This window comes from Alligator mississippiensis, chromosome 4, assembly GCF_030867095.1.
Source record: "Alligator mississippiensis isolate rAllMis1 chromosome 4, rAllMis1, whole genome shotgun sequence".
Lineage (NCBI taxonomy): Eukaryota > Metazoa > Chordata > Crocodylia > Alligatoridae > Alligator > Alligator mississippiensis.
The window spans coordinates 21,085,001-21,109,646 of NC_081827.1; the positions used below are offsets into that span (position 1 = coordinate 21,085,001).

A 24,646-nucleotide genomic window follows, 5' to 3' on the forward strand; every position below is an offset into this window, starting at 1 on the left:
CTCACTTTAGTCAAGGTTTTACATTTGTCTGCCATACTGAAAATAATGATTAATTTTAACTGAACCATATTGGCCTAGGCATGTGACCAAAATGAATCATTTTTATGGCAGTAGCTGTTATAAAACTAACAAATATATGTTGTCTGTAAAGAATAAAGTAATCTTTTAAATCTTGTCTTAGGGTTCTACAAATGCCTAGAAAAACTTTCTGAGCCATGTATGAAGAGATGGATTTCAGACAGCTAATCCAGTTACAATACATCTGAGATCCATCTCAAGCTAGCACAGGCAGAGCCCAGAGCAAAGTTGATTGCTGGGCAATGTCCTGTAGCAATTTCCTCAGTTTTAGACTTTTTCAACTGCATCCTATAGTGTTTTGATTTTTTTTTTACCCATTCAATTGAAAACAAACAATAATTTGGTTTGTCTTTGTCTCACATGTACTGTTGGGAAAATCTTATACAGTTCAGAGATTCAACTTGATTTGCAAGAAGCACAAAGCTTAAAGCCTTTCTTAGCCTAAACCCTTTTACACAGTGAAGGTACATCAGGAGGGAGGCCAAAACAGGTTGCTTAAGCTTCACTCTGGAAATGAGGCCCTTGACAATGGGACCCATCCTTAATGGAAGATAACAAGGACACCTTCTGGCTTCAGAGTTCTTGGCAATATGGCTCTACCACGCTGAGGAGTTGGGTCCAAGCTAAGTGGACACAGAACAAAGGGAAGAGACTTGGCCTCCTTATGTTTTCTTGGTTCCCTCACTGGAGAGTGAAACCTCCAATGGAAAAACACAAAGAAAAGTCTACAAGGGACATACTTTCCCTCTGGCAGTGTCTTGTCAAGGTCATGATCTGGCCTCTTATGGCTTCTAAGACTCCAACCACTTATTTTATTATTCTGACTGCACTGAATTATTTATTCTTCTTCTTCTGATTAAAGCTCTAGCCATATATGTTTAAAAAGTCATCAGTGAAGTTTTATGATTGAAGTTTTGAAATGAGGTCAAGAGATGTGCATGACTGCATAGAGCCAACAATATCCCAGTCTTTCTGAAGTCACACAGATTTCGTTTGGGCCATGTTGTGCTTTCTTAAGAGAATAGCTCATCTCTGCCACAACTTTCTCAGACACAAGAGAGGGACACTAAGACCTTCCCTTTCCCTTTGGAAGATGACAGTCTTTGTGAGGAATATGTTGCCTTACCTCACAGACTGAAAATGTGTTTTGGGAGGCTTAATTACTTATTGTAAAGTGTTTTGAGATTCCCAAAATGGAGGATACTAGAAAGGTATTGTGTGTTAAATGTGGTATTGATAGGAGCATCTTTCCACATTGAACCATGCGCTATGATGGGAAAGTTACATAAAAAAGGCAGCTAATAGCGCACCTTTTTTCCTTGTTTCTTCCAGCTCTGTATTTAAAGGTTCAGCAGTGTGTGTGTATCATTTATCTGACATCCAGACAGTGTTCAATGGTCCATTTGCACACAAGGAGGGACCTAACCACCAGCTGATTCCATATCAGGGCAGGATTCCATACCCACGACCTGGCACAGTAAGTGCAAAACATGTTTAATCAAGTCAGCCTTGGCAATGAATTGTCCTTGTTTAATGTAACAATAAATATCAGCAAGTTGGTGCCGAAGCACATACCGGTTGCTCCCTTTCAAGTCAGTATTTGAGAACTTCCCAACTATTATTAATATTATTATTATTATAAAATAACTTTCTTTTTGTTCAGAAGTAAGTTATTTGATTAGATGCCTTTTCTTTAAAATGAATCTTGAGTGACAAAGAGAGACAGAGACAAAGTGCCCAGGGATTATTAAAGGAAACCAATTCAAAGGGGGTTTTTTTGGTTTGTTTTTGTTTTTATTTCTGTTCATTTTGGCTTACTGCTTGAATTGTCTATTCATGATCCAGGTGCCATAAAAATTTCTGTCTCCTAAACTTGTGAATCTTGCCCAGTTCTCAAGAGTTCCATCATGTCAGTGGAATGCCGGGTAGTTTTGGTGAGCAGCCCTGATTACCAGGAGAGAAGTAAGCTTTCAGTTCATTAGGATCTATCCCCATGAAGACTATTGAGACAGAAATCTTGAGAAGTACTATGCATTAGACAGGAAACCATGATGACCTGGTCATCGCAACCTGTGTTGCTAATCAGATGGCCTGCTTCCTTTTGCACCAGTTGAAGGTTTTGTAGGGCTTCATTCCAAAATGTAACAATTTGCAATAAGTATCCCAAAGACCCTAAATCAGTGATTCTTAACCAGGATGCTCTGGCACCCTGGGGTGCCTTGAGATTCTTTCAAGGGTGCTGAAAGGTGCCACATAATACTAGCACTGTTCGGGTGATTCACAAACATGATTTACAAGATAAATCCAGAGATTTCAGTAGTATCGCAAACAGTCTGAGTTGTTGTGGTCTAACTTACTTACAATAGAAAAATTGCTCTATTATACTTCTATAGTTAAAAAGAAATATAGCAAAAACTAAGAGCTGCCATTTTCCAAAAGGTGCCATTAGCCAATGAGGAGTGTCTTCAATCTAAAAAAGGTTGAAAACCACCATCCTAAATGTATGGATCGCTGTGGCCAGCTCTGTCTCAAATCTTGTAAGAGTGGTCTGTAAAGATTTTTCATAAAAATTGGAATGTGCCTTTTTGTTGCTGTTCCTTTGTGATGTAAAGATAAGGCCTGACTTTAAAATAACAATGGTTTTCTTAATTTTAGTAATGTCAAAAAGGGTCAAATCTGTGATCCCTGGTTTTAATGGAGAATCTATGGAAGTTTTCTGGGATGTATATGCATAACCCTGACATCTTAACAGAAGGGACAATGCAGGGAAATTTCTAAGAGAGTCTCTTTCTAAGCTCTTTATTAGTCATGTTAGTTAAATAAGTGTCCACAAAAGTTTTAAACCATCTGAGTAAAAATCCCTGTCCTTCTCAGGGTTCTTATTTAATCTCCTGACTCTTGTAATCATTTCTCTAATCCTGTAGTCCTTGAGAAATTATTCATGATAAACAAGGACTGAACTTCTAATATAAAAATAAGCAGACCACCCTTTCTTTTTTGCTGTGCTCTTTTTTTAACTTTGACAATTTTTTCACACACTTTCTATGCATCACAAGGGAGCAAAAGGTGCATGAATCCTTCCCATCACCTTTTTTTAAATTACAAAAAATACAGGTCCATATAAAACCTATTAATCTTTTGACAGCATAATATCTTTGCACTTCCTGTTTTGTTCTGTTGATTTATTTTCTCACTCGGTCTCATTCTTCCCCCATGTCTTGAGCAGCTGCAGTCAGTTTTAGAGCTCTTCATGGGTTGCAAATCAGATAGACTCCCATACCTTGACAGGTGACTTCCCATAGTGATGAACCTTATGGCCCCTCCATAGACGGTGTACTATGGGCTAAATGCTCACATTTATTTATTTAAATATTTATCTATTAGGTTTCCATGATTCCATAAAAAGGCTCTGGGTGGCTTACAATAAGACTAAATTACTTATAAAAACACAATAAAATATTAAAATAACAAAATAAAACAAAACACCCCATAACCCAGCATTCAAAATAATCCACTCTACCCCCACTCCAATTTCCTCTTGCCACTAGCCTAAGAGAACACCGTCTGTGCTCAACCCAACAATGCTTCTCAACCTCCACTCACTACCAAGAAATACAACTATTTTCTTACCATATTTCCTCCCATCCCTACCCAGTCCCACTCTTCCTTATACACTGGGGAGTCCCTTAATGTCCCTTCCAAGACCATACTTTCTTCTGTCACAGGCATGTATAGCTGTCCCCCAAACCTATTCATTCTCCTCTTCCCCACCTAAAAAAAATGTTTCTGCCCTATCCTAAATCTGTTCATAACTCCCAAAGCATTTGTTAGTTTTATCATACTTGCAGTGTTGTGAAAATTCTAGTTTCTAGAGATTAGCATCTTAGCAATACTGCACCATTTCTAAATTGACAAATGAAACTGTTTTGTCAACATATGCCATCATTTGATTAGGGAAAAAAAAACTTAGGAATGAAGCACATGAGTAATAATAAAGATGGCAATGAGCAGAAATGGATAAGCCAATGGAAACAGGGCATGCAAAGGGTAAGAGTCTGAAGCACAAATGAAATATATTTCTTTATAGTTCAGTTTCTTATGATTTTCTTGGCTTTAAGATTTGGTACTCTCATCTCCCAAAATCTCTTCAGAATGTATTAATAAATTCCTTGTGTTTTGCTGAGGTCTAACGGCAGCATTCCTGTTTGTTGTTAATTCAAACAGCCCTAATCTCCTGAGTTCACTGTTGCTTTAAGTTTAATCTTTACAAAAAATATAAAACAAACATCTCATTTAGCTAGGAAGTTTCATGTTCTTGTGACTAGTCATGTTTCATTGTCTCTTGCTGCTTCAGTGCATTGTATCTGTATGTGTTTTTTCAACTGCTGCCATGTTATTCTTGGTTCACCTTTCTGAAGCTTATAAGGGATTCCAAAAGGATCTTAACACTCTAGGGGACCTGACAGTACAAAAGAAGGAAAAAATTAATTTATCCTTTTGTTTAACATAGTGGCAGAAGTTGTCTGCACTTCTCAGAAAAATGGTAAGCTCTCAGTTTGAAGGACAGGTTATTTAGGAATCTAGAATAGGGTATGGAAACCTAAGGCCTGTGGGCAAGAATCAGCCCATGAAGAGATCTGATCCATCCCAAGAAGGTCCAGTCTGACACTGAAGCAATGGCACAGAGCTATGCCATGCTGCCTACTTGCTCCATGTGCTTCCCCTAATGAGCCTGCTATGAGCTATTATGTCTTCATTTACCCCACTAACAAAGGGGATGGGGATGAGTGGCAAGGGCAAATGCAGACAGATGGCCACTCCAAGCAGTGGAGTGTGACAGGGGCCATATCACGGCCAATCAAACCATTGGCCCACCCACTTGTCTAGGGCAGTCTGCCCACCTGCCTTTCCTGCCATGCCCTTGATGTATCTAATTAATTGTTCATAAGGCAGGAGGCTGCCCATTTACTGCCCAATGCCAAGGGCATAATGCACAGTTCCGAAGCTCCCCTTATATCATGTTCCATGCCTCGCAGATGGCATCATTATGTGGATCTGGCCCCACGATAGACCTCATTCTATGCCTGCCTTGCATTTGGACCCCGTCTGGCAGCCCAGTGTGAGGGCAGAGATTAGACCATCTGAAGAGGAGGGATGCAAACTCCCTAAGCCTTTTTTTCCTTGTGGCTGTGGCCCCCTTCCAGACCTTTGGCCTCAATACCCCTGGTCTCCCTTCTAGGCCAGTTGGGACCCCCAACCTCTAGCCTTGGCCATCCCTCATGGTGGGTGCTCTGGCCCTTCAACTGGTCTGGTCCTGGTCCCAGCATGAGCCAGCAAGGTTATTCCAAGTAGGTACTGAGCTGCTTGCCCTTACACTCCCATATGGATCTGCCTTCTAGGGCCCATCCTAACACATCTCACTCTACTCAGGCCAGCCTATGTGCAGCCTTTCAGGCTTGCCCATGCAGACTCTATGCAGCCCAATCAATCACTCTAACATGCTCCCTCACTGGGGGCTATACTCCACCCCCTCACTGGGACTACTCCACCACCCTCACTGGGGATCTCAGGACTTAGGCCCCTTGGGTCTCAGGTCTGATGATGCCTGGGACCCCTTGCCTGTCCCCTCTATGGGGTAACCCACTAGGTCACGAGGGCTGAGGCTATATGGTGCACCATACTCACCTTTCACTAGCGAGGCACTGAAGTGGCATTTCCTGGGGACCACCCTGCCACAGGCAGCCCTACCACACTATCCTACCCTAGCAGAATGTGGTTTTAGGTCATTCCCCAGGACCAGGAACCTCCTCCATTCCCATAGTTCCTACCCTGAACTTCCAGGTGTTCTGGGAGCAGCAGATCTGGCTGGGCAATGTTCTCCCTCAAGCTCCCTGCAGCAACTGCCAGCTCAGCTTTGAGGGTCTGGGTTTATATTGTGGCTACTCAGCCCTATCCACCAATCTAGGAGCCCTCCCACAGTCATGTGGCTGCCTCATTAGGCTGCATCACACCTGCTGGATGCTCCAAAGCCTGCTTAAGTCTCTTAAAGTGGCAGGAACCAAAGATTCCCTGACACATGGAGACTTGTGTCCTGTGATCGGGGCCAGGTCACAAAGGGAAGTCCATACTGGTGAAGGTTGGTAACCCCTGATTCTTAGGGATCTTCTAGGACACCTTAATAAAAAGTTGAGTTCAATGTGAACCTATGGCTAAAAAACAATGCCAATAAGATGGTTTGGTACATAAATAGAAATATATTTTTAACAAAGATAGCCTGATATAAGGGCATATTTAGTTATAGTTCAAGAGTGGAACCAAAACACCAAATCAAACAGGGAATTGGATCTAAGTCTCCCGACTGGAACTCATGCTAAATTTTATTTTCCTAGGATCACATTCAAATCCTTAAATGGCCTGTTTTTCAAGGCCGTTTCAGATAAGGCCAAAGTTTCATAAAAACAACTCTCCAAATCACCCCATAGTGTATGTTCTGCCTAATTTTTTGCATGATTGCTGCCAATATCTATACAAAAATATCATTTGGAGAATCCTGAAGACAGTATTAGAGTTCACATTCTTCTCCCCGAAAGTGTTTTTTGCAAAGTCTTTGCAAATACGTGTGTCATTGACCTCCAGTTGTCATGCCATGGGTCTAGCCAGCCCTTCACTCTTCTGCATATTCCAGTCCAATACAAATCAGAACAAGGATTTCATCCAACTTGCCTCTATATTCATATACTTGAAAGCTGCTTTATGGCTCTGATGTCCTGCTTTCCCAGCGCTTCTTCAGAAAACACTCAGCTGCACCCAAGTCCCTTAAGAAATATCTTCTGAGATAAGATTTCTACATCTTGGCTCTGCTTTTTTTAACTGTCTGAAGGTTCTCTCCCCCCCTCTTGCATGATTAGGGTGTAATTATGTTTTTTATTAATACCAATGTATCTATACAGCACTTAAAAAAAGGAAGCAGTTTGCAATGAACTGATTCAATGCATATTCAGATGCCTAATTTGAGGCATTCAAGCTTGAAAACTATGAATAAAAGTACCTTATGACTAGGGAAAGACATTCAAAAAGCCCAAGCCTAAATCAATTCATTCTTTGCAGGGTAGTCTAATCTGGAGGTGGATAAACATTCCTTTTTCATTCCATAAATGTAGGGACATGCCTGCAGTGGCTCAGGCTAGAAGCTGCGAGGTGCTAGAGCAGCCCTCCCTTCACTTCCACAGTCCTGAGCTGACGGAGGCATGGCCAGGCCCTGGCAGGATACTCTCTGATTATTCTGCCCCCTCCCTTCCTCCTGACCAGCCCAGCAGGGAATGTTTATCACCCCTAACTCAGTGTGCATCAACCCATTAAGAAAACAAAACCTCTCTCCATTAACTAATGGAGCTCTTCTTAAACAGCTCTTCTTAAACAGCTTTTCCAAGGAAGGACATTAAGCTACCTGTTGATTAGCTCCAACAAGCCTGTCTACCCCACAGCATGGACTGTAGGCAGCATGTGGTCTGCTAGCTAATGCTGAGGTTTCTGCATAAGGCAGAGGGGAGGGGGGAATAATCCCTACTTAGCAAAGAGAAGCCAGACAGATGCTCTGTGCCTGCAAGTCTCTGCCAGAGCTGCAGCCAGGGAGCAAAGGGGAGGGGCCAGCCCTGCTGTGGAACAGAGAGCCCTGCCCAGCCCAGTGAGCATGCTGGGATGCTGGGGGAGTCTGATTTATCTTAAACCAGCAAGGGGTCTTGGACAGACATTGCATAAACTGGTTTGATCCAAATCAGTTACCTCTGGTACGACATTCAACCAGGTTTATCTGAAACCAGTTTTAGCCATTTTCAAGCTGGTTTATGTACACTGAACATCTGTTCTGTTACAGGTATAAACCAGTTTCTGATTACTTAAACCTAATGTCTGTCCCTAGGCCAGGGGTCAGGTGTCTCTTTCTTATAGAACATCAGTTGCTGACCTTTACCAGAAGGCCAGCCTAGATGGGGAAAGCTATCAGATGCAGCACAGCAACAACTATATTCTACCTGTGTAAAAAGCAATTGACATGAAACATTTCAATGTAAAGGAACATACATTGTGCAAAAGCTTCAGCACAGCAAAGTAATAAATTTACTTGGCTACATTTAGGCTCTGCAGTCTTTTACTGTTTGCTATTATGTGATGATAGCGTCTTAGCTCTTTCATGAGCTACAATTACTGGTGGAGAGGTGTTTATGACATAATTGGTAGGCTCCAAATAAATCCAGGGATGTCTAAGGTTGTTCCCATTTTTTCGATTGTCTGGAAATAGTCTTTTCTACCTACAGCAAGTTGGAGAATATACTGCAAATCAAATTTTCTTCCCCTACTTATTTCATCTCTAGTTTATGGCATAGCTACCTGTGCAGTATGTTCTGTTAATATTGTGACTGAATCATCTCTTGGGTGGGAGAGTAGAGGCTTTTTGGCTTTGGGGACTTGCAGAAGGGAAGTTCAGGAATACTGACTTAGGGGATAGGGAATCTAAAGACAGGAGAGAGGGTGTCTCATCTAAAGCTGGGGTGCAAGAAAGGTGTGCTTTTGATCTAAGATGCAGGTAGAAATGGAGCTGGAGCTCTGACCTTGATCTGGGAGTGTTACTTGGAACTAGAGGGCTCTTTCTTGGCCCATCAACAGCCTGTAGTCAAACTTGTTTACTCCTGTATAAAAATCTCTGTGGCTACCAGCTGTGGATTTCATGGAGGGTCATACAAGTTGGCTCCACAGAGAGGAGGATTCAGTAGGATTCAGTAGGACTGGCAAGAAAACAAGAATTCTGTTTTCTGGGAAAGGATGAGGTTTCCCCAGTCGGTTTAATTTCTTATCCTAATGGGACTGAAGCCTTGGAAAATGTTTCATGAAAAATGAAAAAGAACAGAATAGTCAATCAGTGGTTGGGATATGGAAGGCCCAGATTCCAGCCTCAACTTTGTGTGATTCAGAAGTGAGACTTAAGGTGGGTTGCCCTCTTTACAGGCAAACTCCAAGCCATGCTCCAAGAGGTTCTCTAAACACTAATGGGCTGAAAACTGATATAACAAGCAATTTGCAGTCTCCCAGCATCCCAGGATGTACTACTCCTGGCCCTCCACCACCCAGAGTAGACACAGCCCAGGGATGCCCTGGCACCTAGCCACACCCCTGCTCACAGCCCTCTAGTGGCAAGTCAGACAAGAAATGGTATTAACCCTTAACATGTGACCACTTGCAGCCTGTTCTGACTTTAGCATCATTTAACATTGCACAGATTTAGCGTGGCCTATGTGTAACATGTAACTTCATCCTAAGGATCCTTCCCTTTGACACCTGAATGTCTGCACATACACACAAAAAAATCAGTTTCACTGAATCATCATTTTTTTTTATATATATAACAACTGTATTTTTTGCTTGTTTGCTTTTCAATAAGTCCTGGAAATAATCAGGGGAAAGGTCTATGAGCTCCAGAAAGGGGAGAAAATAGCACTTTGGAGCAGCCAGGAAAAAGTGAGTTAGCCTGGTGTAATGGAGTTGCATTGTCCGCTGCTTAGCCCTCTGTATTGGGCCTGATTTATCCTCACCCTGTCTTTCTTCTTCCCATTTCGACTTAGGGTACACATGTCTAAGGCTGGAGTAGCTGCCTTATGAGAACCCAACAGGACAGATAGATCTTGTGATCAGTCACAAGTATGGCTCTTTGCCAAATATAGAATAATATATAGCTATGAGTGGGTGGTAAAGTGGGAACTCTCCAACCAGCCACAGTGCTAGTCTCCCACATGCCTCTGCACATGCCACCCGCCATTCTCAACTTCCACACTGTGTTGTTAAATGATTAGGGTCTTAATTAGGCAGAAGGCTGCCCACTGAATGCCCTATTCTCCTGGGTCTATGCATGCAGCTCCAACCACCTCTGTGCTGCACCCCAACCCTTGTAGATGTCCCTAATAGCTGTACTCTCCTCCGGCCTGAGGCCGGGCCCAGCTCAGGACAGTGTTAAGCCTCTTGTGTTCTGCCCTATTACGGGCTGCACTCACACTACTTCCCTGTCACTGAGACCTCTCTTACTCCACCTCTACTCACACAGTCTCTTCCATACTGCCCCTTGTGCGACCACACTCATACCACCCCTCTTTTTTCCCACAGCCACACTCACCCTGCCCTCACCCAGAGGGTCCTTGGGCTTGTTTCCCTGCACTCCCCAACCAGCAAGCCTTTTGGGCACCTTCTACTGCCAGTCATCTGGGTGAGCACTGGGCAGTTTGCAGAACACTGGTCTCACTCTGCCTCTGGTCTCTCACCAGGTCACTCATCCAGCTGCCTTCCATCAGGGACTCCTGACTTGCCCCATTGTCTACTTGTAGCTCTTCCTCAGCCGTCCCACCCAATCGGTCTCCAGCCCACCAGTGGCCTCAGGTACCTGAAGGCTTACCTGGGCCTAACTAGGCCCCCATGTTAGCAGGACCTACCCTCAAGGCCCCACTCACTAGGGCCTATTTCACACCCCTTTCTCACAGGGCCTCATCTCAGGCCCCCGAGTTTGCACAGCCTCACTACTACCACTCTCTACTCACTCCTCTCTCCAGGGCCTCCCAACTGCCACTCTTGTGTAGGCCATTAGGTGCCCCTCTGCACCCCATTTTGCACCCCCGCCTCCACCGAGGCACATACTTTGCCCCCTACACTGGGGTCTGGGTTTAAAGACCCCCCACAGGCTAAGGTACCACTCATCAGCATGCCTGGCCCACCATTCTCACTCTCCGGGATCTTGTACCCCACACAGGCTCACATGGCCACAGTCTTGCCTTGCCCTCTACTGCCTCTGATGTTAGATAACCCACCTGAAGGCAGAGGCTGAAGTTAAGATGCCCCTCCTTGCCTTTCACTGGGGAGGTAACTGGCCTGGCATTTCTTAGGGGTTCCCAGACCACTACAAGCCCCATCAGGCCACCCTTCCTTGGCAGGGTGCCCAGGATCAGGAGCCTCCAAGCCATCCCCATAAATTCCTGCCCTTACCTCCTAGTTGTATCAGGAGCAGCAGCTCCACCAGGAAATATTCTTTCCCTGGCATCAGGCAGCAAACCTGCTGCCTCTCACTCTGCTGGCTTGGATCTAAAATGGCCGCTCATCAGAGCAGGGGCAACACCTGCCACCAGCTTCTAAAGTGGCAGACACCCAATGCCACCTACCTTCCCCCTTAAACTGGTTCTAGGGGGAGGCTTTGCCCTGCTGCTCCACAAACAAGTTCCCACAGAGCTTGTTACTGCCTCAGAGTGGCAAGCACTCCAATGGTGCTCCGTCACACACCTTCCCCACTAAACAAATGATCCTTGGAGTATCTCCCAGCTGCCTTCCCTGCTGGCTGTTCTCCAGCCTGCTGCAGTCCAAGTCACATGGCGAGCACCCCAACTGGGCTCTGTCACACAGTGGGACTCTATTATTCCTGATTGCGATGTATGTGGGGAAGTATCAAACGGAATTTGCTTTCCAAATGGTAGAAGATCTCTCTTTTCTACCCTAAGATACAGTTTATTTGAAATGCATTGCCTTCCTCTGGGACTTTGTCATCTTCTCACAATCTAAGGAATGAATCTGCAAGGCAGGAAGCTCTGCTGTCACTTTATGGCACCTGCTTAAAGTGTTGCTTGGCATTTGACTGAGCACTTTTGCTTTCGGATGCTAGACAGCTCAGATTATAGACACATGCACAAGTTACTGTGAGGAAAGTTGGGGTTTGATCTTGTACAATGTCAACTAATGCAAGTTCATGCACACTGATTTGGTATATTAACCTGGGCTGTTACTGCAGAGTAAGGGATACAATAAAGTCACACTTTAGGTTGCCTCATGGCAATATGCCCATGTGCCCAAACTTTAAGAATTAAGCTAGGTGCAATGAGCAAAGTCTCCAGAGCTAGACAGTGTTATGTTTGTCCCAGGACCTTCATAAATAAATGACTCCAAACACAAGTATGGGGAAGAACAAGTTCACAATGGCTCTCAGAGAGTTTCAGGATGGGACCCTGAATCTACTCTCCCACACTTACCAGCATTGTTAGTATCTCTGTTCGTACATGGATTCCACAGTCATACACCCTCAACCATGTCTTTATTTCAGCATTAGTGTGGACTCTAAATTGGGTGACTGGTGCTTCTAATCTCACCCACCCAGTCCTATCCTGTTCATATACAAAATTCTCCCACTTAGGTCTGGTATTGCTTTAAGCCTAGTAAAGCTGTGGCTGATGTTACAAGCTAGAGTATGACTGCCAGTTTCTCTAGAGTGTTGACTTGCCCTCTTTGCCATAAATGTGCTGGTTAAATCACTTAAGTGTTGAGTCTTGATACCATGTCTCCATGGCATTTTCATAATTCCCCATTTATACTCAAAATAGACATGATCTCTCATAGTTCACCAGTAGTCACAGACAGCAGAATCCTATTTCACTTTACATAACCAAATGGCAGTCATCCATATGAGTGACTGCCATTTTTAGCATTTACACATAGTTTGAGATCCTAGTCTAAATGCAGTGTGGACATGCTAAGCTGATGCACCCTATATTTAATATTAATTGGATAAATTGGTTGGAGGGCAGTGAGGAAGTTTCTGCCCCACCAGGAAAATGGGTCTGAACAGGGAGCCAGGGACTTCTGTTACTTTAAGGAAATTTTGCAGCAAGCAGCTGAGCAGAAGCTACCTGCATTATGGCCGCCCTTAGGGCCCAATACTGTTACAGGGTCCCAGCTAGGATCTAGGGCTCTCACCCTTCTAGAGAAGAATCTGTCTCACTGAACCATGTTTAATTTTTCCTGGCCCCACTTATTTCCCTCTCCTAGCTGCCCATGGGACCATCTCCAAGAAGGGTTACAACTCTGTTTTAATCTATTCCGGGAGGTTTCATAACATGATGTAATGACGTTAATGACTGATCTACTGTACTGTACTCAGGAAGGCAAATGTACATTATTATTACATTTTAAAAACCCACTGGACTACTGTATAAATTGGATTCAACATTTAATATTTATTTTAATGAATGTCCTATCATTTATCTCCTAAGTGACTCTCAGCACTCTCCTGGAGATTATATGTAATTCCTGGAGACTCCAGGGCAATCCTCCAGGGTTGGCAACCCTAGCTCCAAGAGGAGGGCTACAGAGCAACTTGTGTAGTGCCTAACCTGCAGTAGCTCAAGCACTGTGTTGTAAAGTCAAAGGGATGTAGATTCAAATTCATGCTGGGTGAGGAGGGGCCTAAAACCTCGGTCTCTCATTTCCTGGGTGAATGTTTTAACCACTACATGGGTGCACCAGTCTAAGTATATTGCAAGGTTAGCTCAGACTTGCAACATTTTATGCTATCTATCTCTGGCTTAATTAGTCTGTAAGATTCACAGATGCTAGCAGAATCAGAAGGAACTAGTCAGTAGAACATCGAGAACTTCTGATGCTAGTCAGAAGGAACTTCAGTAGAACATCGAGTCTGACCCCCTGCCCTGGGCAGGAAAGAGTGCTAGGGTTAGGTGCATGTCTAGCTTTCTTGTAAAGACCCCCAAGGTAGGGGACAAAACCACTTCCCTTGGAAGCCCATTCCAGATTCTGGCAACCCTTACTGTAAAGAAGTTCTTCCCAATGGCTAACTTAAATTTGCTCTCCAATAAAGTGCAAATCTAGCCTGCCTACCATCCCTGGGTTTTTGCTGAGTACAGTTTTGTGACCTATATTCACCTTGGGCAGGCTCTTGTGTAGCTGCGTACTACTGCATGCTTATCTGTCCATGCTGCACATAGAGTAGGATCATAAACAGTGCGTAAAGGCTAACAATAGCAGTCACATGACTGAGTTACTGCCATTTGGGTACATAAAAGTAGGATTCTTCCCTGAGTGACTTGGCAAATTGCTGCACTGAGAACCTTTGCATATGGCCCTAGAAGCTCTGGCAAAACAAATGGATGTGCATGGCAGTAGTGAGGACCTTGAACCTGTGTACTAAATTCTGTGTTCTGATTACCCTCCAGTGAAGTTATACCATCAGAATACAAGAAATGAGATTGTGTAAGACCAGCGTAGAGTCTGAAGAGATCTGGAAACCTGCTTTGTATCATCTCCTTTCCTTGTGCTTTTGCACTGCATTTGTCCAAATGCAGGCACATACACCCTGCATAATAGAGCGTGCAGACAACCTATTCCATGTAGGTTTCTGCAATTAGACATCCAACTCAATATTTTGGGCTATGTATTTGTACTAATCAGGGAAAGTTCTTTGTATCTTTCCCATGTCAATCACTTACATTCTTTGCAATAAGAAGTACAAGGAACACAAGATTAGGCCCAACCAATATGGATCTTTGCCATCAGCCCAGATTTTAACAACACATAAATGTTTGCATTTGTTTTGTATCAATTAAGGGCAGTTTGTAGACAACTATTCCAGTAGAGCTCTTTGTTATTTCAATATAATCATTTTCAGATGGAGAATGAAGTGTAGCTTCAAAAGCTTGATTCTGTTGCTTCAGTCAGTGTTTGTAAACTGTTTGATGAAGAAAAGCTGTTGATAGCCTAAAGTACTGTTAAGTAGTATTATGAATAATACTTTTCTTCACAGTGTCCAGGAGGAGCATTCACACCGAACATGCGGACAACCAAGGAGTTCCCAGATGATGTTGTGACCTTCATCAGGAATCATCCCTTGATGTTTAATCCCATTTATCCTATACATAAGAGGCCATTAATCATTCGGACAGGAACAAATTATAAGTATACAAAGATTGCTGTGGATCGAGTCAATGCTGCTGATGGGAGATACCATGTATTGTTTCTTGGAACGGGTAAGCCATACCTGACACCAGACATGATTTATTGTAAAAATGTTCCTGAGCTGCATTATATAGTACAATGCAGAGAAAATATGTAAATGATTTTTTATTTTTAAAAGGGCACTATATTGACATGTGTGTTATCAGAGACAGATGCTGACACTGATGTATGAACTCTGGCTAGATTCTGATACTCTTACTGAGTAACATCCTATTGCAAGAATAAGAGTGATCCTGGTACCTTAAGTCCCTCAAGTTATAGCCTAAGTGAGGGAGGATACTAGAATCCATCTTTGTGTTATCATTCGCTCATATCATTATCATCTGGCGGGATTAACATTTGTTAATGTCTCTCATGTAAGCTGCCAGAAAAGAGATTGGTATCATAGCTAAGAAGTTACAGGATGAGAATAATGCTTCAGTGACCACATCTACATGAGATACTGACTGCACAGTAGCTTGTTACCACTGCACAGTAGCTCATTTCTACTGAGCAGTAACATCATGTGGCATAAAGCATGATGCTACGCTACTGCACAGTCAGCATCACCAAAAAGCCTTTTGGGGACACTACTGTGCAGTAACACCAGTTATTGCACGGTAATTTAGTACTTATGTATGCAAGCACTAAAAGACTGCAGATTAACAAGTGCACAGTCAGTGTCTCATGTAGATGCAGCCAGTATGAAGTAAAAAGATACAAAATAATTTAGCAATAGGGAAGAGGAAGAAATTATTATAGTTCCAAGCTCTACCACGTAGTACACTTATTGCTTTAACTGGTTAATTTAAAAATATTTTCTTTATAATTGAAAGGTGTTTGTACGCGCCATATTTTTTGCCCTTTCTTGCACTGCAATGACATGACTGTTTGCACAAGCATGTTTCCCAGACAATTTAAAAGTATTTCTAATGCATTAAAATAAAACTCCTCTGATTAATTTACTTGGCTCACCATGAATTAAAGCGTTATGTCCATGGATGTTTTGCATGCAAACACAAAGGCACTAGGGCTGTGTGAAGGTTTGGTCCCCGATTTGATTCGGTGGAGATTCAGCATGATTCAGTGGCCGAATCTCCGAATGCAAACCGAATCAGAGGACCCTTTAATCTCTACGAATCAATTGGAACCCTCCGAATCTATTCGGAGAGATTTGGAAAGATTTGGAGATTCAGACATAGAGACAGATTTAAATGTTTTTTCTACATACCTCTAGGTAGCAGGCAGTGTGTGAATGCTCCGATGCTGGGGTAGATGGAGTGTCCCACAGGAGTGCAGGGGGCTCCCTAGTATGCTCGGCAGCAGACCCAGAAGTAGACCAGAAGCACTTCTGGTCCACTTCCAGGAGTGTGGGCCCCCTCCCCCCTTCATCCCCCGTCTCAGTGACTGGTGCCTCCTGAGTCTTGGGGGGGGCACCCGAGGTCCCCCCGCTGCCAATCGCTGAGCTGGGGGGGGGAGGGGGCAGCACACTCCCCAACCGACCCAGAAGTGGACCAGAAGTACTTCTGGTCCACTTCTGGGTTTGCCACCAAGCACATGGAGGCCCCCCCCACGCTTCTGTGGGATGCTCCATCTGTCCTACCATCACAGCATTCACAAGCTGCACTGATACCTCATGATATGTGGAAAAAACATTTAAAGCTCTGTCTGTGTCCAAATTGCTGATTTTCTGAATCACCATTGAATCTTCAGATTCGGATTCAGCTGAATCGAATCAGGGATAGTGATCTGAATCAACGAATCGAATCACTTTCCCTGATTTGGGCCGATTCCAAATCCGAATCGAATAAGGACCACTTTGCACACCCCTAAAAGGCACTCAATGACATATAATGAGCCTCTTTGTCCATCAGATGGCACTGCAACTTTTTTTTTTCTTGTACCATTTGCCAGCTCCCTTAGCTCCTACAGCTGTGTGGCAGGGCATGGGGTGGAGGGCCTTGGGCCTTGGGCCGGGGTGGGAGTGCAGTGCTGGACCATCCTGCTCCCCTATTCAAAAACCTAGTGCATGCAAACACTAATGCAATGCTCCAAAGCACAATTTGTTCTAAAACCTAGTGCATGCAAACACTGTTGTGATGCTCCATAATAAACAAGTTTAAATTTTATAAACCTATTTAATTTAATGAGGATTAAACCCCATGGTGTGTACAGATTCCCAAAAGAACCAAAGTCTGTCTAGCTCCACTCATATGAATCTGAACTGGTTCAAATGAGGTTGAATCTACCCAGGATTAGACAAATAGCTCTAATGATGTATAATATTTAAATAGATCTAATGATTTTCATCTAGACCTGGCAACTTTGAGAATAATGATCACATTTACTTTTCAAAATTACTAGGTTATGATTTATGCTGCATGATAACTGCATGAGACATTCCAGCAATGACAGGGAGACTGGCTGGAGTGGGTGACCTATGGTAGATCCCACAAGTCCTTACCATCTAAAATTCTCATTGATTTAGGTGAGGGTTGTATCTATGGAGGACTTGGGCCTCAATAGGCTGTATCTCCAGCCTTAGTCTGTTTATAACCAGCATTGTTTAACCTGTAGGTAAATAAGTTAGCCCCCTGAACAAAAGTTTGAACATCAGGCAGGATTTACACACATTGTATTTAATATTAAGGTTCTGGAAACATCTAGCTGTGGAATTACTGTTTCTCCTGGCCAACTACTACTTTAGCCACGTGATCTCATGCTTGCATGAGACTCAGGAAGCTAAGGCTAAAAATCTTTCAAGTACACTATGCTTTCATGTTGGATTAAAAGAACCTCTCTTCACTTTCTTAAAGCAAGCTCCCCAGCCATCTAAGGAAATTAGAGTACAGAAAGGTTCTGTTATTTTCCCATGGCAAACATTTACCCATGGACTCTACTGATTATATTCTGATTCATTAGGGTGACGTTCTCTCTTGCCAGTGACTAGAAACATCAATATAAGATGGTTATTATAGAAGATACATAGATCTTTGGATAATGAATTACAGTAGGAATTTAGTCAGTTTTGGATCTGGACATTTTTATTTTTCTTGACTGCCTGATACCAAGTTTAGTTTTTATATTTTCTTGACATCCTTTTTGTTTTTACTGTACTTATAAAATCATCAGAAGCTATTAACCTCTACACTAAATGTCATTTACAGCTGTTACAGCAAGTGACTGTAAATCTAGAAGACTCCAGATACAAATCTGGATATCTGTACCTGTCAGAGTTTAATCTGACACAATGGGTAACATTTTTCCTCTTCTACAGCAAACACAAAAATGATGTGTGTGCTACTGTGCAAATCCCTGGAGAAGTGTTAGTTCATTCCATCCCTACTTCCAGCTAACATTGTTCTGCCACTACTGTGTCTCCATAATTTTTTTTTTCCAACAAGCATTCTCTCTGCTTGCCAATTCACTGTCTTAAACCATGCAGATACTTTGGCAAGAAAGAATAGAGATTTCAAATAAACATTTTAAAGTCAGTATAATTTTATCTTGGTTTCACTGTTCAAAGATTCTGTATACATGTAAGTTTAAATAGAGAAAAAGCCTAGTAAAGATTCCCTAAGGAGACAAAGCAAACAGGTTCTGCAGCTAACATAGGCAGAGACTGATCCAATGGGATGCAGTGGTGCAGTTTGAGTCCTGGCCCCACCAAAGCTTAATAACAACTGCCTGTTAGTGGCAACAACAGTTCTATTCAGGCAGCAGTGAGGTCACTTGAATTCCTGGTTCATTGAAAGCTAAACTAAACTCTTCTAAACTAAACCTTCTAAACTCTTTATTGTACATTCCTACTTTCTCTCTTTTTTAATGTTCTTAATATCCACTAATTAAACTATCTTTCCTTCTGCCATTTTGCTGTCTCTTAGTGGCTCCTGGTAATGGTATTTCACTGTCCTGCAAACCGTTTTTAAGTGTAGCTAGATGTGCTAACTCAGGTGTAGAAATAACTTTCAGTGAAGCATTGGATGCACTATCAAGATACTCATGAAGGTTAGATTTGTTGTATGAACCTGAAAGAAAAGAGATGTACATTTTAATTCTAATGACTACAGGACTAATGAAGCATCATCTTTAGATTATTTTTGCCTAATTTGTGGTGGTTTTTGTTCTTAAACTGACCAACATAGCCTGAGGCTCTTGGCATATAATTAGAACTTCTAGATGCTTTTAAACTGGAAAAAAAATATATATTGTGTTATATGTGATGATGCACCACTCTATCTGCACCCCTCTTTTCAAAATCCTAGATGTGCCAATGAACACGGAGTACTTGTTATAGTAATTACAGAGTACAAAAATATCCTAATCAACAATCCCTGTACTTATTAAAAGATTTATATTTTCCTTCCACTACAAAACAGTGATTTTTTTGCATTTTAGCATTTCCATCTAGGAATCCCAATATTCTCAAAAAATATTAAGCCAAGGGCAGGCAATTATTCAAGTGCAGGGCTATCTACCAAGTTTTGGCAAGCTGTTGAGGGCCACAAGGCTAACCCGGTCCTTTGACAGGTGCCTCTCCCCCTGATCACCATCTTGGGATCAGAGGTATCACTCCCAGCCCCCTGACCTTTGCCACCAGAAGTCTTTGCCTTTGCCCCCCAGAAGTATTCCTTTGGGGAAGGGAGTCTGCCATCCCAAACCAGAAAAATACCGAATTATATTCTAAGAATCAAACAACTACTACATTCATCAATTGGATTTAAAAAAAAATATATTTTTGTCCTGATTTAGATGAGTTTATGTAGTGTACCTAGAGGTGATTGTATAATAGCTTAAAATGAAGTCTTAATCAAAATTAAGTATATGGGAGATAGGGGGAATGGGTGGGTAAGTATAGTTTCTTAGGGGCTGTGTGTGTGGGGTGGGGTTGTGGGGGATGGATAGGCATGGGGTTGGGGGTGTATGTGGGGTAGGGGACCATGTGGGTGAGGGGGTGGAGAGGAACAGCGATGGCAGCAGGCAGTAAAGCAGGGAAATGGTGGCACTAGGTGGTGGAGGAGTGATAGTGAGTGGGCATGCAGCAGTTCAGTGACAGATAGGCAGGAGCATGGAGCCCATGCTGGTGTACTGGGGCCAGTGCTGGCAAGGGCCCAAAGTGAGGCAGCAGGATTGTGGGCTATGGGCCAGTAGGGGCTCTATGGAGCTGGGCTGTGCTGTCCCAGCAGGGAAAATGGGAGCCATCTTGATTCCATACAGCCTCTGCAAGCCTGGGCCCTGCACTCCTGCCATCCCACTCTAGGCTCCCACTACTGCTGCCCCGGTGCACTGATGTGGGCCTCGCGTTTCCACCCAACTGTCTCGCTTCCTCTCACTACCACTCCCTTGCTGCCTGCCACTGCCATTTCCCCACTTTCCTGCCCACCACCACTGCTGCTTCTCTCCACCCCCAAGCCTGCTGCCCTGGTATCATGTGGTTGCCAGCAGCACCAGGACTGCAGGAGTCAACCCAGCCCTGAGGACTGGGGTGATGGCTTGCAGTCCTCCCCTGTCTCCCCCCATCCTGCTTATCTGAATTTCCTTCTCTGGCAGAGGGAGGTGGGAACAGGCCCAGGGTCCCAGGCCAGAAGTCTCTGCTAGGCAAAGGTTTCCAGTTGGGGATGGGAGGAGCTCAGGATGGAGTGGAGCTGGGCGGGCCTTACTGCTGTAGCTGCTGGGTCCTGTCACTGGCTCCCCCTGGGTCCTGCTGCCCCTGGTGTCTTGTCATCTTTGACAGGCAGCCAGAGTCAGAAAATATTAATTTTCTAATTTTTTAGGGTCCCTGTGGGCCGGATAGAATGGCCTGGTGGGCCGGATGTGGCCTGTGGTCCATATTTTGCCCACTCTGTATTAAGCCTTATTAATGCTATTGCCTGTTTTTTTTTCTAAATATTATATAAGTTAATGTCCACTCTTAACTATTAAGTCTTAATAGAATTAATGGAAATAGTCCCTCAAACTGGCTTGTTGGATCAAGCTTCAAGGCTCAGTCAATTATTAAATATTAACAAATTACTTCTTGCAAAGCTGCATTGAAAAATGTTAAGTAATTGAGGATATGCAATCTAATTTCATTGGTTGCTTAGATAACACAAAGGTTAAGTTACATCCTTGACCTCACAATAAGCCAATGGTTTATTCACAAAGTTAACACACCCTACTTGTTTATATGTGTGTTATGCTCCTTTTATGATCTGATCTACCAGCAGAGGATCCATTATGAGACCATTTGTTGCACAGGAACTTAGCACATTTATCTTTTTAGATGTCAGGTCCAATTTGCTGCTCAGTCACAAAGAGTGGGTGATAGAATTGAGGAATGAAAAAAGAGGCTTTTGCTGAAGCCATGTGATTGTGATTGCGATTGCAGCAGTAGCAACACCTGGAAATCAGGCTGCCCCTGTGGGTGGGAGCCTCTCAGGGCCCTGCCACATTGTTATACTGCTTCATGGTTGGTTGAAGACGCATTGATTTCTGTAGTCAAAGGCACACAAGGAAGTGGTACAACTGGCATTCACTCCTATGACCTACAAGCCAAACAACTAGGTATGCATTTATAGGTGGATCAATTGGGGATGACCTTCAGCACAGCCTGGAGAAGAGAGGCTTAACTCGTAACAAACTCAAGATCCATAGCAGAACATCCTGGCTGCTATGCCATCACAGCTACCATCACTATGATATACAATTTTTATAATTTCTATTACTCCGTGGCAGTTTGGGGCATTTGGGGGGAAGGGTTTGGGGGTGCAGTTTGATAGTCATCCTAAGATACTAATAGCTTCCAAGCCCTGTCTTAAAATAAATAGACGCATCATAGTCTCAGTGTTTCTCAGATCTCATAGAAAAATGATCAAGTTCCTGTCACTGTAAGAATTCTTTACCCTTTTGCTTTGCTCTGTACCTTCTGCTAGATTCAAGAGCATTCAGCAAAGGTATTAACTGTCAAAGGAATTTCAGAGGGGAATTGCTTTTGTGCTGGTTCATCCTGGTGAATGCAAAACCACACTGTATGACTGAGGTTTTCTTGATAATTTCTCAGGAGCCTTGAGCCCGTTACCCCTAGCCATGGAGAATGGGACTTGACACCTGGTGACAATTACACTCAGCCTCTCAGGATGAACAACTGCTTGCAAACTGAGATGTTGCCAGCCATGTCTGTCACTGTCAGTGACCTGTCTTATGCCTCAGATGGGAGTGTTTTATGTCTTGCCAGATACAGATCACACAAATGTTTAGCTTTCTCTCTTCTCTTCTGCAGCCTCTGTAATAAATCAGTTCCTGAATACAAGTGAAGAAAAACAGCAATATAGGGCTCTGTATAAGGCACTAGGAACCCCAGGGTTTTTAATCAAATAGCCACAGCACAGAAAAGGCACAGGCAGCCACCTCAATTTTTTTTTCTTTTTTCCCCCTTACATTTAATGTGAAATAAATGTGATATCTTCTTTGCACCCCCAGCCAAGTGTCAAGCTCACAGAGACTGTTCCTGGCCAAGAGTTAAAATCAGCACAGCCCCTTCTTTTTTTCTAGGCTGCACAACTAGCAAAATAAATCCCATAGTCAGACATTGTTCCTGCCCACCTTTTCAAGTGATAACGATCACACATTTACTCTAGGCCTTTCATCCTGAAGACTCCCAAAGCACTATACAAAACTTGCCAGGCTGATACACACACTCAGCACAAAAGGGATCTCTTCACTGCCACTGAAATAGAGCTGCCTCTAGGGTGAAAAGCAGCAAGTGCTTAACAGTAGATAGCCATGCTACACAGGTAAAGGATAGAATTCCTTATCTTCCCAATAGGAACCAGAGGAGTAATTTGGGTAAGCACATGGTAATTACCCATTTGTGCATTTGAGAAAGACAAGAAGGCTGATGTCCCTCCCTCTGTGGAATGGGTCTGGTCAGGACCCTGAATTTAAGGCTGTTTTTCATGCCCCCCACCCCTCCGCCCCCAACATTCCCCATAGTACGTCTCCACAATTTTGCAGATCATCAAGCATTTTATTTCCCTTGAACTTTAATAACAATTCACATCATTTAGGCCTAAAGAAATTAAGTCAAAAAATGTCCCTATTCTCTTTTGGGAGGTTGTTTTTCATGTTTGTCTTAGGAAAAGCAGTAAAGCAGCATGCAGGCATTTTCCTGAGATTAATATTTATTTTTTAATCATGCCACATACTGTTTGCAATGTACAAGCCTTTGTACAAAGCACACCCCAATTGCACAATCTGGAGACTATGCATGTTTTCTTTATTGCTGTTGGGACTATGAAAATATTTAAGTGTCTGGATAAGGTTTAGCCATGTGCAGCAGCCGCTAGCCATCCGAATACTTTTTTCCCTCAGCTCCTACATGTCATAATGTTATATGGTTTTTAGAAAGGGAGCTGAGCTACTATTGTGGATGGGTGTTTCAGATTGCAGGATGATTTAATGCAGTTTCATATGGTTCATGTGGGTCTCATGTGTTTTGGTTTTGTCTCCAGCATCAACTGTTCTGCAAGCTTGATCAGTGTTATTATCTTATTATCTTTCCCTCTCCAGTCCAATGGCTTGAACCCTCCATTTGAAAGGCTGGTTGCTCTAAGCGTTTTCAGAGCATAAGGTTGTAATAGGGTGTCACGTAAGTGACTGTATCCCTGAAATGCTGCTTTTGTGGTCTTACAGAATGACTGTCTTTTTAAAAGCCTATCCCTTCCTGACAACAGTAGTATCTAGTAACAGAAAGGCCAATAACATAGAATGAGCTACAGATTGTAACAGCTAAATTATCTGTTCCAAAAAGTAAACTTCCCTTTGATTTCACTAGTTTGTGCTCCGTGTCTGTACTGCAGAAGTTGGTGCTGCATAGCAATGATAGAATAGGCAGACTAGTTCCCTGGTCTTCTCAAGCAATTGTTCTTAGCCCTACAAGGATCACCTCCTTCAGAGCTTTTCTACAGACATCTTGGGAGGTGTTTTTCCTGCCCCCAGGAGTGGCATGTTTACCCTAAGCTCCTGAGATCCCTATTTGTGAAAACTAGGAACTTTCTTAAGCAATGACTGAGTAGGTCGAGGTAGTCAGCACAACAGTTCTTTGTGCTGGCAAACTGTTCTTTTACAATATTTTACAGTCTACACAGAGTATTTTACAGAATATGGTTCACAGCTACCCTAGAAGCATTTTACCCATTTCAGAGCTGGGCAAACTGATGCTCAGAATGCTTAACATGGCTTTGTTAGGGGGTTTTAGAGTAAAATAGCCAGTCAGAAATGAAGTCCAGGAGTCGTGATTATAAACTCCTGGCTTTAGCTGCTTTCATTCCAGACCGTCTCCCTTCTGAATTATATGGGCTTCCTGTAACAGAAAACAATTCACTCAAAATTTAGTTACAATGGAAAACCTTTTTTCTTTCTTTGTCTTTTTTTTTTATGTATTTATTGCATACAAGGCATTTGAGAGCTCCACAGAATAAGCCCATTCAGAAACCTGAAACCGTGAACCCCAAAGTGCTATTTGAGGTCATTTTGGGTCCCATGTGGACAAAAGCAGTGCAAGTTTTCGTATGCTGCCCCATCACTTTCACTTATGCAGAACCAGAAAGGGCCACCTCTCAGGAGACCACTCTGTGAGACTGTCAGCAGGGCAGCTGTTGGTGTCGCTCTGATGGTGGTTTTTATGATGTGGACAGCTAGCCCTTGGAGAAGTTGTTGTTTTGTGTGGGGTCTCTTTTTTAAAGTCTTCCTTTGAAGTGGACAGTGTTTGCTTTGAGCTGGGAAAACA

General features: G+C 43.1%; 1 protein-coding gene across 2 annotated transcripts in view; it reads left to right on the forward strand.

Annotated features, from left to right (window-relative positions):
• SEMA3C (semaphorin 3C) overlaps window positions 1-24,646 on the forward strand; it is a 181,240-nt gene that overhangs the window by 127,634 nt on the left and 28,960 nt on the right. For both annotated transcript variants that reach the window (XM_059725822.1, XM_006275581.4), the window contains exons 11-12: window positions 1,411-1,555; window positions 14,690-14,912. In XM_059725822.1, coding sequence (XP_059581805.1) covers window positions 1,411-1,555; window positions 14,690-14,912 — 368 coding nt within the window. The remainder of the gene's footprint in view (window positions 1-1,410; window positions 1,556-14,689; window positions 14,913-24,646) is intronic.